We start from the raw sequence: 13,456 nt of genomic DNA on the forward strand, positions 1-13,456 counted from the left end.
GTCATTTGAGTACACTTCTTTATTTCATGGTCAGTGAGTCCATGCGCACGCATTGTGCAGATTGTAGCGTGGTAAAAGTTTATTCGCACGGGATACTGTGTGCAGTTTGTAGCGTGGTACAATATAGGGATTTTTATTTTCGTGTCCTCAGGTCCTTAGTTGTACTCAGTTTTCCCCAGCTCCTTAGTTTTTCCTCAGTTTTCCCCAAGCCCTTGTTTGAAACCCGCAGAAGCAGCTCAGACGGCAGGATTCCCGTTTAGTTGACCGTTCTGTCACGTGTGGGGCCGCGTCGTGTGGGCCCGCGTCGCGTGGGGCTGGTAGAAAGGGACCGCGTGAGACAGGACGAGAAGCGTTTGGTTGCACGTGAGCAGGAGCTGGGTTCTGTCTCTTTCGGCCCCAAATTGGCATTATTAAGTGCACCTTTTTCCCCTCTTTCTCTCTGTCCTTTTCACCAAATTAGTATAAAATCTAGAGAAGCTTGCATTTCTGACTTTCTTCAATTATTTGTGCCTTTTGGCCCTCGTTGTTTGCCCAATATGGCAGCAAATCTAGTACTCCCTCTGGTCCATATGTATGTAGTTAAATCTAGAAGCAAATCTCCAGGATAATGTACGATAAATTCACAGTCAAAGTAAATCAAGAAAACTAAGTACGGCCAACAAAATATAGTAGACTAGGGATAGATAATCTCTAGATAATATGGATAGATAATAAGCTGCATACACAGCAGCCAACATAGTAACAGGTTCTTCACAGCACCATCATACTAACATAACAACAAGGGATCCCTAGTTAACAACAAAGGGATCCCAACAACAAACTAGGAGGCAGCAGCAGCAGCACACGTCCAGGACTCCGCCTACCCCATCTGGCTCTGCCTCCACTTGTTGCTCTTGCTCCCCTTGGGAGCCTTGGGCTTGAGCGGAGGCATGCACCCGGCGGAGATCTCCACCCGCTGCAAGCTGCGGAGGTGCATGCCGAGCGCCCTGTGCTTGGCGCGGAAGGAGTGGACGTTCACCGTCGTGCCGACCTTGGGGAAGGTGGTGCTGATGTTCTCAGCATGCGTGACGAGGCAGTTGAAGTCCGTGGCGCCGAGTCTCTGGTGCGAAGGGGCACCCGTAGACCTCCTTGGCGAAGTAGGAGATGTCTTGGCCGACCTGCAGCCACCGCAGCACATGGCGAGTCTTGACGTCCTCCTCCTCCTCGTCGCTGCCGACGTCGCTGCCAGACATCTGATCCATATCAAACAGAAACTAGTGAATGAGTTGCAACGATGACTAACGTACATGATAACAAAGTTAAGAAAAACAGAGTCAGCCTCAGTTAGAGTGGACATGATTATATATCTACAGGGAAGGTGTAAGCGAACTAAAGCTCATGCACAACAGATTTGTACACAGCAATGGTTCGCTGAACCCTCCCTGTAAAAAATTGTGCCCAACCATTCATCATAGGCAAAGAAACAGATTCTAGATCTGAACTAGATCTGAACTTGAACACATTCGAGATTATTTGCAAAATTAAACGGTTGATATCTTTTGATTAGTGCATAAAATAACTGATTGAGATCCCATGATTACTTGCATAAATTAACTGATTGAGATCCAATATTACTTGCATAAATTAACCGAACAGCCGAACCCCAAATCTTAAACAAAATCAAGAAGTGATCAAAACAAAATGGAATAAAATCGGCGCAAATATTAGCCCAATACTCATCCATCTACAGATCCATCTACACCAGCAAAAATAGGGTTCAAAAAGGAATGGGGAACAAAAAAGGAAGCAAACCATAGTTACGTCGTTCCATGGGTCCTCCAGAGAGGTGTCGTAGGGGTTCGGGGGCGGGACGTACGGCACGGGGTCGTAGGGGTCCCATCCCGCCGGGATCTGACTGCCACCGGCGGCAGCAGCCTCCGATGCACCGGCGATGGCGGCGGCGGCGGCGACGTCCGTAGAGGGGACGGCGCCGAAGATGGAGGCGTCGCGCTTCGAGCCTACCTCGACGATGGGATTGGCATTCTCCTTGTCCATCTCTCTGGCGGAGGAAGAGGAAGAGGGAGAGGGTTTTTTGCTTTGGAGAAGATGATGGGACGTGAGAGAGTTGGCGATGCGTGAGCGAGTGAGAGTGACAGAGAGAGTTCGAGGAGGCGTCTATAAAGGCGAGGGGTGGTTAATGCGACCCGCGTCCTACGCATGCACAGGTGCACGTCTGCACGTCTTGGACTTCTGCAACGCGACACGCGTCCACGATTGCACGTCTAGACTTCTCCACCGCGACCCGCGTCTACGCGTCAACAATTGCACGTGTCCTCGAGTCTAACCCTGGAAATTTAGATATACTCAGGTATACCCTCGAGTCTTATACTAGCATTTTTTTGTGTGCTCAATTTTCCCCTCGAGTGCTAATACTGGCTAGTGCAATATACTCAGTTTTACCCTCAAGTGGCTGGTCAACAGAGAGTCAACAAATGGGATTAACTAGTTAAATGAGTCATTTAATGTGCAAAAAAATCCGAAAAAGAGTGGCACTTACTCATGGAGTCTTTACCACAAATTGCCACTTCTCAAATCATAGATAAATCGTAGATAAATCAAGTTTTACCACAAATTGCCACTTCTCAAATCACCTAGTAGCTATGAAGGTGCATGGTTTTCCACAATAAGCCCTCCCCAAAACAGCTTCCCCCAAATCATACTTTGTCTAAATGAGGCCACAATTCTCACACTGATGTATATTGGTATTGCAAATAGTTTGAGGTAGGCCAAGATGGGTTTCATTGTACAAAATACGCATTTTCTATTTTTTAATTCTCATATTTGAATCCCTTAGTCTATTTACTACTCAGGTGCCCTTGGTTTCTTGATAGTACTCAGTTTTGCCCTCTCTCTTCACAAATTCTCGCAGACGTGCAACATCGCCCTGATTGGTCTATCCCATGTCACGCGGATCGTGCCCGCCGACCGTTGATCGTATGATATAGGGAACGGGCAGGATAACCCCTCTCTCTCTCTGTTGGTGGTTAATTAGCTTCCACCCTCTAAGTATGCTGAAGGGCGGTTTTCTGTATTATTTTCATGCGCTAAAAATTATAAACTCTTTTAGGCGTTATTTTTCACGCAAAAAATGATAAACCATCACCGATTTGTTGTTGCCATTACTTTTCACGCAAAAAAAATGATAAACCATCACCGATTTATTGTAGCCATTACTTTTCACGCAAAAAGTCATAAACCATCAATAATTTGTTGTAGCCATTACTTTTCACGCAAAAAAAAATGATAAACCATCACCGATTTGTTGTTGCCATTACTTTTCACGCAAAAAAAATGATAAACCATCACCGATTTGTTGTTGCCATTACTTTTCACGCAAAAAATCATAAACCATCAACAATTTGTTGTAGCCATTACTTTTCACGCAAAAAAAGATAAACCATCACCGATTTGTTGTTGCCATTACTTTTCACGCAAAAAAATGATAAACCATCACCGATTTGTTGTTGCCATTACTTTTCACGCAAAAAATGATAAACCATCACCGATTTGTTGTTGCCATTACTTTTCACGCAAAAAATGATAAACCATCAACAATTTGTTGTAGCCATTACTTTTCACGCAAAAAATCATAAACCATCTATCTTTGTATAGAATGATAAACCTATCACGTACGATTTTTGAGATCATTTAGAGAAGGCAGAAAAAACCTAATTTGTTACAAAAGTTTGGCATACATGATGGCATACCTATAACAACCAGGAATATCTAAAAGGGAAAGTTTCAGAAAATTTGAAATTTAGGGTGAAAATGATGCCATACATGATGCTGTTTTTCGAGGTTTTGACCTGAAAATCAATTGGGTATTATAAAGGGAAATAAAAAGTTCGAAAAATGTAAAAACGAAACAATCTATCTATTTATGTATAGAAGATCAGCTGTATGAAATTTGAGGTTATTTAGAGAAGGTAGAAATAATCACCTTGTTAGAAAAGCTGGTTTCAGCGAGACGAAACGGCATGCGCTTAAGCAAAGTGATTTTTTCGAACATCTCCAAATTACCCCAAATTTTCCATACATGATGCCATACGTGTAACAACAAGGAACCCTATCTAAAAAGTGTAAAAAAAGTTTGCCCAACCGTATAGCTCTATCAAAAAGAACCTCACCATGGCGCTAGTATAATTTTGGGATAGTTACAAACTTTCGTTACCTAACCTTCAACATGAAACTTGTTTCAAATTCATTTTGGCCTACAAGAAACAAATCCCAACTTGATTCGAGCACCACAGCCTCCAAACGATGCCGATGCCGATATCGGCATGGTCAGAATGGCTATGCTCGCCGCCACTGCTAGGTCAACGTCGGGATGCACCCTCAATCCCGTCCCCTCATTCGATCACTGACACACCAGAGATACCGCCGAGGCCAATGCCGAACGTACATGCTGATGCCAATGCCGAACATGCATGCACGCCGCTGTGGGCACGGCCACGCCGACCCGCTATGCTGGACGCCACAGACCGCCGCGAGGTCTTTCCCTTCGCCACCACACTCTCCTAGCACCCACCTATACACGCCAGAAAGGAGAGACACTAGTTTTCTCTACATTGCTCGCGTTCGTGTCCGACACGGTCAGTCAAAGTTTTGAGGTGGTCGTCGATGTCGTCGACCATTTCTTCTCTTCTTTGCATGGTTAAACGCGTCTAGTTCATATCTATCTAATGCGTCTGGTCTCGCCTCATGCAGTTCTTTGTGGAGGTCGATCTCATCTCGGCACCCCGCATGCCACCTCCTCCGTGCCATCGCTGTAGAGCTCCGTTTAAAAATCTAATCCTACCCGTGTATTGCCCCTTGTATCAGCGTCATGGCCCCACTTGTCATTTGATATAGCGAAGCCCCACTCGTTCGCGTTTTGGTCAGGGATACAGCGATGCTTACGGTCAAACAAAGATGGATGGTCTGACGTGTCTTTGCAGGCTCTACGTGGCCCCACTAGTCAGAAGATAACGGTCAACCGTCGGGCAACCGGCCGTTACATCACGTGTGATGGTTTCAGACAAACGCTTGGGTAAAACTGAGGAAAAACTAAGGAGCTGGGGAAAACTGAGCACAACTAAGGACCCGAGGGCACGAAAATAGAAATCCCTATAATATAATAGTTCAGTTCCACGGGCATGACAATAGTGACGTAGAGATGTTGTGATATGACGCAGTATGCTGTCAAGCGAGAAGACACTCATCATCCACTTTAATCTCCATGCTATATCCTGGCAGTGGCACTAGAAGGTAATAAAATAATTTGATAAAAAAAATTGGGTCAAAATGTTTAGTCACATTGACTCGTCCTTATCCTATCAAGTACAGTAGAGGGAAGATATATTTGGATAATATACACAGATACTCAGAACAAATCTTTTTCCCATGAGTATATTTTCATTGATGACGATACAAAAGGAAGGAAACATTAATCAACTATACGAAAATATGGTGTAAGTTTCCAAAAGAATATATCTAGATTGCCTTTCCTACCTATTCCGTACCAGGTTATCTTCACAGCAACAATGCCATTTATAACATTACATATCTAGAGGAACTAGATAGACCAGGTAATATGCACCAATAGATAGTTACCTTTTTCTGCACCCAGTCACAAAATAGAGCAGGTAGGCGAATTTTACAAGTATATATATATGCCTCATATGCAACTATCTCTTCCAAATATCCATTCAGCCAACAAGCAAACAATTACCTCTTCTTACTCTAAGTCTCCTAGCCTACCACCGCACCCCTATCCCACAACTTCGTCAAATTTTGCCTTCGCAATGGAGAACGTTGTCGTGCTGATTGTTGGTGCTGGTCCAGCAGGCCTCGCGACAGCAGCATGCCTTACCCAGTTCTCCATTCCCTACGTCATTGTCGAGCGTGAGGACTGCAGCGCGTCACTTTGGCGCAACCGAGCATACGACCGCTTGAAGCTGCATCTTGCAAAGGAGTTCTGTGAGTTACCACACATGTCATACCCAGCAGATGCACCAACATACATTCCAAAAGCCCTGTTTGTCAAGTACTTGGATGACTATATGGAGCGCTTTGATATTCAACCGAAGTATCTCACTAGCGTGGAGTCATCGAAATATGAGAACGATAAGAAGTGTTGGTCCATCGTGGCTCGTGACATGGCGGAGGGCACAACGATGAATTTTGTTGCAAAGTTCCTTGTTGTGGCAAGTGGTGAGAATAGTGCAGAGAATATTCCTGATTTTCCAGGACTTCACAGTTTTCCGGGTAAGGCCATCCACTCGTCAAGATACAAGTCAGGCAAGAGCTTCTCCGGTAAGAGCGTGTTGGTCATTGGATCTGGCAACTCCGGGATGGAAATCGCTTACGACCTTGCGACCCATGGTGCCAATACTTCGATTGTTATACGAAGCCCGGTATGTGCAGTATATAATTTTATTTCGTAATAGAGATACAATTTCTTCGTATTATTATACTACTAGAATGATATTTTTATTTCTAGCACTGTATCAGATGTGTGACAACATTTTGTGGCTGCAGATTCATGTAATGACAAAGGAACTAATCCGGTTGGGGATGACATTAGCCCAACATATTTCCCTGAATCTAGTGGATAACCTCCTTGTTATGGCGACAAATTTCATATTTGGAGACCTAACAAGGCATGGCATCAGAATGCCAAAATTGGGTCCAATGAACCTCAAGTCAAAAACCGGCCGATCCGCTGTGATTGATGTTGGCACTGTTGGGCTAATAAAAAGAGGCATCATCCAAGTAAGTATATCCTGGGACATGATATAAACCTTATATGTACCATATGTTGATTTAATATGCCAGTTTATTAATATTTACTTTACCTCTTGCAGGTTCAAGGAAGCATTAGTAAGATCATGGGCAACATAGTAAAATTTCAATCTGGGGATGAAATCCCATTTGACGCAATTGTGTTCGCAACTGGATACAAAAGCACAGCAAATATGTGGCTCAAGGTACTAAGACTGATTCTTGAATTTGCCTAAGTCATATTCATTTTGGTGCAACAATTGTTAAATCTCCTAACCGGGCAATACGTTATTTTTGAGCGCAGAATGGTGAGAGCATGTTAAATGAAAATGGACTGCCAACCAAAGAATATCCGAATCACTGGAAAGGTGAAAAGCGGCTCTACTGTGCTGGGTTGGCGAGGAGAGGATTGGCTGGTATTGCTGCGGATGCTAAGAGTATCGCTGATGACATTAAATCGGTGATAGGTTCTATGTGTGGCTAAATTAGCTTTTATAGGTAGTTTAACAGGCAACTGCATTAGACTACCTCTGAAACATCTTGATGCCAAGGCTCATATGTTCTAGGAGTAAGCTCAGCTCTTGAATATTATCAACAAGGGCATTCTAGTTCAATACTCATTATGTAAAAGAGCTTCATAAGTTTTGTTGAGCTTACGGAGGACAACTGTGTAATAATTACTTGAATATATATATGCAAAAGTCCCGTGATCAGTAGCGTTGAACCTGGAGGAAATCACATCAGCCTCAACTCAACCGGATTATTCGCTAGTATCTATTTTGAGTACTATATTGCCATTCATCAGTCTTAGAATGACACTATGTGCTGAGAGTTATATACTGTATGAAAGCAGAATGGTCGTTTATTGTGGGAACTGTAAAATCCAATGTTAGAATCTTCTACACAAAAAAATATGAGGTATATCCTAGAATAAATAACTGTTGTATAAAAAATAATTCTTGAAGATAACTACAACTCGGCAAGATGCCATGCCCACAAATGTAAAGCTAGTTCTAGGAGAACTGAAATTTGACATCACAAAAATCAGTTTCTATATGTTGTTAAAGAAGGTCAGGTGTGTTTGTTGTTGATTCCCCTCAAAAGAAAGTGTGGTTGTTGATATCTTTGGGACACCTTAATGTCAAGGCTCATAAGTGCTAAGCACCTTCTACAGAAAATAATGTTGGGTATATCGTAAATAAATGTTGTGCAAAAATACTAGTTCCTGAAGATGAATACAACTCGTCATTTCCTCAATATGCCATGCCCACCAATGCAAAGCTAGTTCTAAGAGAACTGAAATTTGACGTCACAAAAATTAGTTTCTATATGTAGTTTAACAAGGCCAAGTGTGTTTGTTGTTGATTCCCCTCAAAAGAAAGTGTGGTTGTTGATATCTTTGGAACACCTTCATGTCAAGGCACATATGCGCTAAGCAGATACTACCTCCGCTAGCTAGACTTGACACCGCGTCGATTATATCCGAACGGAGGGAGTAGGGAGTGAGATCTGCCCCTCAGCTCCTGTATACTATCAACCAGGGCCTTCTAGTAGTTTTTTTTCGAAATGGGGGTATACCCCGGCTTCTGCATCATAACGATGCACACGGCCATTTATTAAAATAAGGTTCGGAAAAGTATTGTTTACAACTCACACATCACCGAGGATTGATACAAAAATCAACCATCGAAACACACACATACTATAACTACACATCAACATAATCTTCTAGTATGTCGCCAACCAGCCTGGCACAAGATATCCTCAGCTCCTGTATACTACTATCAACCAGGGCCTTCTAGTAGTACTCTCGCTATGCACAAGAGCTTCGTAATTTTTATTGAACTGAGTTCTCTACCGCATTCTATTTAATCCAATTTGTATATGCAGAAGTCCCGAGACCAGTAGTGTATTAGAGGAAGTTCAACACAGTAGGCTCACCAAGTCGACATTTGATGACTAACCCAGTCACTAACGCGCAACGGCGCAAGGGGGAAAAAAAGAGAATCACCATATCCCTCCCCGTGCGAGACAAATTTGAATACCTGCGGAAGAGTAGGGAAATCGCAAAGCTGGTTGCGCCGTTCTATCCCGCGCCACTCGGAAGGAGAAGTCGCGAGGGGTTTCCTCTTCTTCCTCTAATGCGCCGCCGTCGCCGGAAGGAAGACTCCCAGATTCTATCTACTCTGCGCCGTATCCGATCTGGAAAACAAATGGAGCACGGGGAGGCGGAGGTTGCCAATGGCCGCTCGATTTGGTGGTTTGTGTGGTGTGGGCGGAGAGCCGGAGAGGGAGACAAGAGGAGGGGAAATGGCCGCTCGTGCTAGCTGCTTGTGTGCTAGCTTGATGTAGCTGTTCAGTCGACAGATGTAAAGAAGGCACTTGGGACGAGTCGTTTTTGCATCTAGGAGTAGATGCTCCTATTTTTATAAATGTGTTTTAAACGCATTCTAATAAGTCAAAAAAAAATCGGTAAAAAAATGAATGCTCGTTTCACCGAAAAAATGATATTGTTTGTGTTATGTGTAAATAAGATAAAGTTCGGGGACAGAGATTTGGTGCACATGGGCACCAGTGATCTCTATTTTAAAAAGTAATTAAAAATCACAGTTCTATGTTTTAGAAAAATCTGAAAATAAATTATGATGTAGCCAATATTGTATTCCACAAACGTGTAAATTTTCAGCTGGAAAAAATTTGTATTTTAGACTACACAAAAATAACAAATTTGTAGATCTGAGTATAGTTATTCAGATCTTCAGAAAAAATCATTTTTTATCATTTTTTGTGTAGCTCGGAAAACAAAATATTTGTATTTAAGATTTTGTACATTAGTGGGATACATCATCAGCTCCTTTGAGAATTTTGCTACATAAATTTTTAAACACATAAATCTAATTTTAGAAATTTTAAATACGGCGAGAGCACTGGTGCCCAAGATCTAAAATGACTTTTCGAAAGTTCGGTGCTAAAATACAACTCTTATTGAGACATTTGTTTATCTTTTTCACACAGGACACAAAAAAATGTTGGTTTTCCACGAAAATTCGCGTGCACACCTGAAATGTCAACATGTATGTGCGAAATTTTTGCTCAATTTTTTAAAACATTTTAAAATGTTTTTTCGAGTAGCGGAAGCATATGCACCTAGGATCAAAAGTGTATCTCCGTAAGTCTATTGTAAACGTGAACTCTAAATTATATCCTGAACTAACTACTAGTAAATTTTACTGTTGATGCAAATGAATCAGCATTAGGGTACCATCTAGCGGCCCAAATATGTTGGGCTGGTGGTGATCGCAAGCAAACGCGACCAACAAGGCCCAAATGCTGGTGCGGGAGGATAGACAGATCTGGTACGTTCGTGATGGCAATCCGACGACTGAGAGCTCCAAATCGCTGTGGAGAGGCTGGATGGTTCCATTATACTGTTACTTAATTATAGAATATATAGATCAGTATGAATGGGCTCTATTAGGCAGCAGCTTGGGGACTAAGATCTGCTACACGTTTGTAGCGCACCCCGGTAGCAACGGGCAGGTGGAACAAGCGAACATGAAAGTATTCAGAGGATTGAAGATGAAGACATTTGGCCGATTTGGATGTGGGAAGAATCGGATAGTCCTTGCGAATTACATTGTGTGATTGTGTGACTGAACAGAGATTGTACAAAAAAAATGCTTACAATCACATAAAAGAACAATAATCTACCTGAAGTGCCACTTGCTAGAACACAGTAAATGCACGTTAATGCAGCTCTAGAAAGAAAAAAACAAAACAAAACAAAAAGCAACCAAGTGATCACACAGTGAACCTAAATTATCCCATCTCTAATAGTATAATAGTGTTGTTATGCTACAAAATTCTTGAGAAGCAAGAAAAAGTAGAACACAATGTTCTAATATATTAAGCATAAGTTAAGAACTACTCCCTCCGTCCCAAAATATAAGGCGTCTAAGGACTGGTCAAAAGTCAAACTTTAGTAACTTTGACCAAATATTTAGAAAAATATATTTACATCTACAATATCGAACGGACATATTAAGAAAATATATTTTATGGTGAATCTATTCATGTTGATTCAGTACTGTAAATATTTATATTTTTGTATATAAACTTGGTCAAACTTAAAAAACGTTGACTTTTGACTAATCCTTAGACGCCTTACATTTTGGGATGGAGGGAGTATTTATGAAGGTCCTTGAGAATGACAACTCTAGAATTTCACGAACATCATCAAGTTTCATTAGAAGAATTACCTAGCTTAAAATAATGTTAAAAGTGAATATTTGTATGTCAAAATATGCCAAGTAATTTAGTGTCACAACTCAATAAGTACCTTGTCTATGGGGGTTAGGGCTGGAGCACACATCATCATCATTGATAAAGTCAAGATTCATAGCTGCCATCACTCGCAACACCCTTCCCATCAGTCTTACACTCTCCGGCACGCCCTCCCCATCAGTCTTACACTCTCCGGCACACCCTCCCCATAAGATTAACTGGATACAAACTTAGTATTTCTTCATTGTTAACAAAGAGCCATATGTGTCACTAGAAATGTTTGTACGTGCGTGTTTGTGAGCGTCTGCGTTGTATTGTGTTCTCAAAAAAAAAACAAAGAGCCATATGTGTCACTAGAAAGATACAGTTTTTTGCCTGCTACAGCCCTTTGCTGCATGAATGGAGGTAATATCCAGAGATATGAAGAACTCTTAAGTACCGAAAATAGAACCTCACAATCCTCCTCCAGCTCAAGCTCTAGATGGCATCTTGTTACCAACATTACATTGCCCCACCGTGCTTGTAGCTGCATCATTGCCCAGTATAGCCTAAAAAATCATATCTATTTTCCAATTACTAAAGATCTGGTAAGAAGGGTTATGCTTCACTTCCTCCCGTATTGCCCCCGCTCAGGTGACACCGGAGGACCCCCAACCGTAGCACCCCTCTCCCTTCCCCGCCGCCACCCAAGGAAGACGGCGCGCGGGAGTGCCCCCGCAGGCACCGGTGAAGGTGGCGGCGAGGCTCCCGTCCCCCTATCTCGCGACAGAGGACCTAAGATTTGGGCATCAACCCGCCCTGGCTTGGCGATGGCGTCGTGGCGGGTGGCTATGGCTTTCAACCTCGACATTGCGAGAGGTGAGGTGGTGGGGGTGTCGATTGCAGTGTGGAACTCTTTCCCCGCCAAAGATCTAAGGTAATTGCTCTTCACCTTGACTCTCTCGCCTCTGCCAGCTCCTGCTCAAGGTGGTAGTGCCGCCGAATCTGGGTTTGGGGGTGCTTGGTGAGTTGTTCGGGACCAGGGGAAACCCTAGGCTGGCTGGTTTGGGCCATAGGCGTCGACACCCTCGGGCGCCGATATTCCTCCTTGGAGGCGTCGCTGAGACCCCCTCAATCCATCCTGACCCATCTCCTGGACGAAAGTCCAAAATCCCTTCGACTGGGCAGCGTCGATCGTGACCTCCCTTGGAGGCGTCGCCTGGGGAGATTTTGGGTTCGGGTGGGAGAGCTGAAGGTGGGAGCTTTGGGCCTTGTTGGCCACTACCCTTGCTATGCAGTTATGCTCGGTGGATATCTTGTTGCTCTGGGTTGCTCAAGGGCGGCGACAGTGTGGCCGGTTTGGTGTGCTCACGGTGGTGATGCTCTAAGACAACTTTGGATCTCGAGTCCAACACCTTCCCATCTCTTGGGTGAGCTTCTCTCATGTCTGATGGTTTGCCGCCCCCGAGCCAAGGCAAGAGTTTAGGAGCCCTCTTCGGCATGAGAGCAGGAAGGTGCTGTTGGTGCTCCCAATCCCGGATTCTCATCGTTCAAGACCTCCTTCCATGCCCTGCTAGTTGGTGCCCTTGGTGCTGATGAGTTACAGTTCTCGCTTTTGCAAGTTGTAGTGCTTGTGTTTAGCGTAGTGTTGTAAGCTGTTCGAAGCGTTCTTGTGTATCATTCGACCCTTGTGGTGTTGTGTTGTATTGATAGCTATGTGTATTTCTTGGCCGTTCGATGGTTTCATTACTTCAAAGCTGGGCTCGTCTCGAGCCTACTGTCTAAAAATGGTTATGATGTATTGTAACCAGATACTAGCTCGATGACTCCAAAAACTTTATTCAGTTATGGCAGTAGCAGCAACATGGATGGAATAACTAAGCACATGAGCAATTGAGCATGTTGGAATATTTGCGAATAAGTAGGTTAGAGCATATCCAGCCGTTGGGGCTCCCCGGGCCGAAATCCGGCGCTATTTAGCGCCGGATTGGACGAAAGTTTGGCCTGGGGAGACCCATTTTCCCAGCGGCGAGCCCCGGATGGATGAAAGTTGATTACGATTTCAAATGTGCTGAGTCGCCCGGGATCGGGACGCCGCCCGCACTGAGTCACCATCCTCCCGGCGCGCGGAAGTCCGGCGGCACCGGGTAGCCCGCCATGTGGAGGAGCCGCCCTTCCCATTGGTGGAGAGAGCGGCGGCCGAAGCCATTGTTGGTCGCGCCGTCGTTCGCCATTGTGTGATCGCCGCTTGCTCGCTCGAGGTTGGGGAAGATTGGGGAAGGTTTGAGAACAGGGAGCGTGGTGAATGCGGCCTGACACGGTAGTTCGGCGATAAATAGAGGTTGACGCACGTGAAACCGAGGCGACGACATTAAATCGCCGCGTGGAAGCT

At 44.0% G+C, this 13,456-nt stretch overlaps 1 protein-coding gene across 1 annotated transcript in view; it reads left to right on the forward strand.

The window, feature by feature from the left end:
* The first annotated feature begins 5,822 nt into the window (after nt 1–5,822).
* LOC127303746 (probable indole-3-pyruvate monooxygenase YUCCA10) overlaps nt 5,823–13,456 on the forward strand; it is a 61,337-nt gene continuing 53,703 nt past the window's right edge. The window contains exons 1-4 of the mRNA XM_051334451.1: nt 5,823–6,434; nt 6,559–6,792; nt 6,885–7,007; nt 7,106–7,268. Coding sequence (XP_051190411.1) covers nt 5,823–6,434; nt 6,559–6,792; nt 6,885–7,007; nt 7,106–7,268 — 1,132 coding nt within the window. The remainder of the gene's footprint in view (nt 6,435–6,558; nt 6,793–6,884; nt 7,008–7,105; nt 7,269–13,456) is intronic.

Source organism: Lolium perenne, chromosome 5, assembly GCF_019359855.2.
Source record: "Lolium perenne isolate Kyuss_39 chromosome 5, Kyuss_2.0, whole genome shotgun sequence".
In the NCBI taxonomy this organism is placed as follows: domain Eukaryota; kingdom Viridiplantae; phylum Streptophyta; class Magnoliopsida; order Poales; family Poaceae; genus Lolium; species Lolium perenne.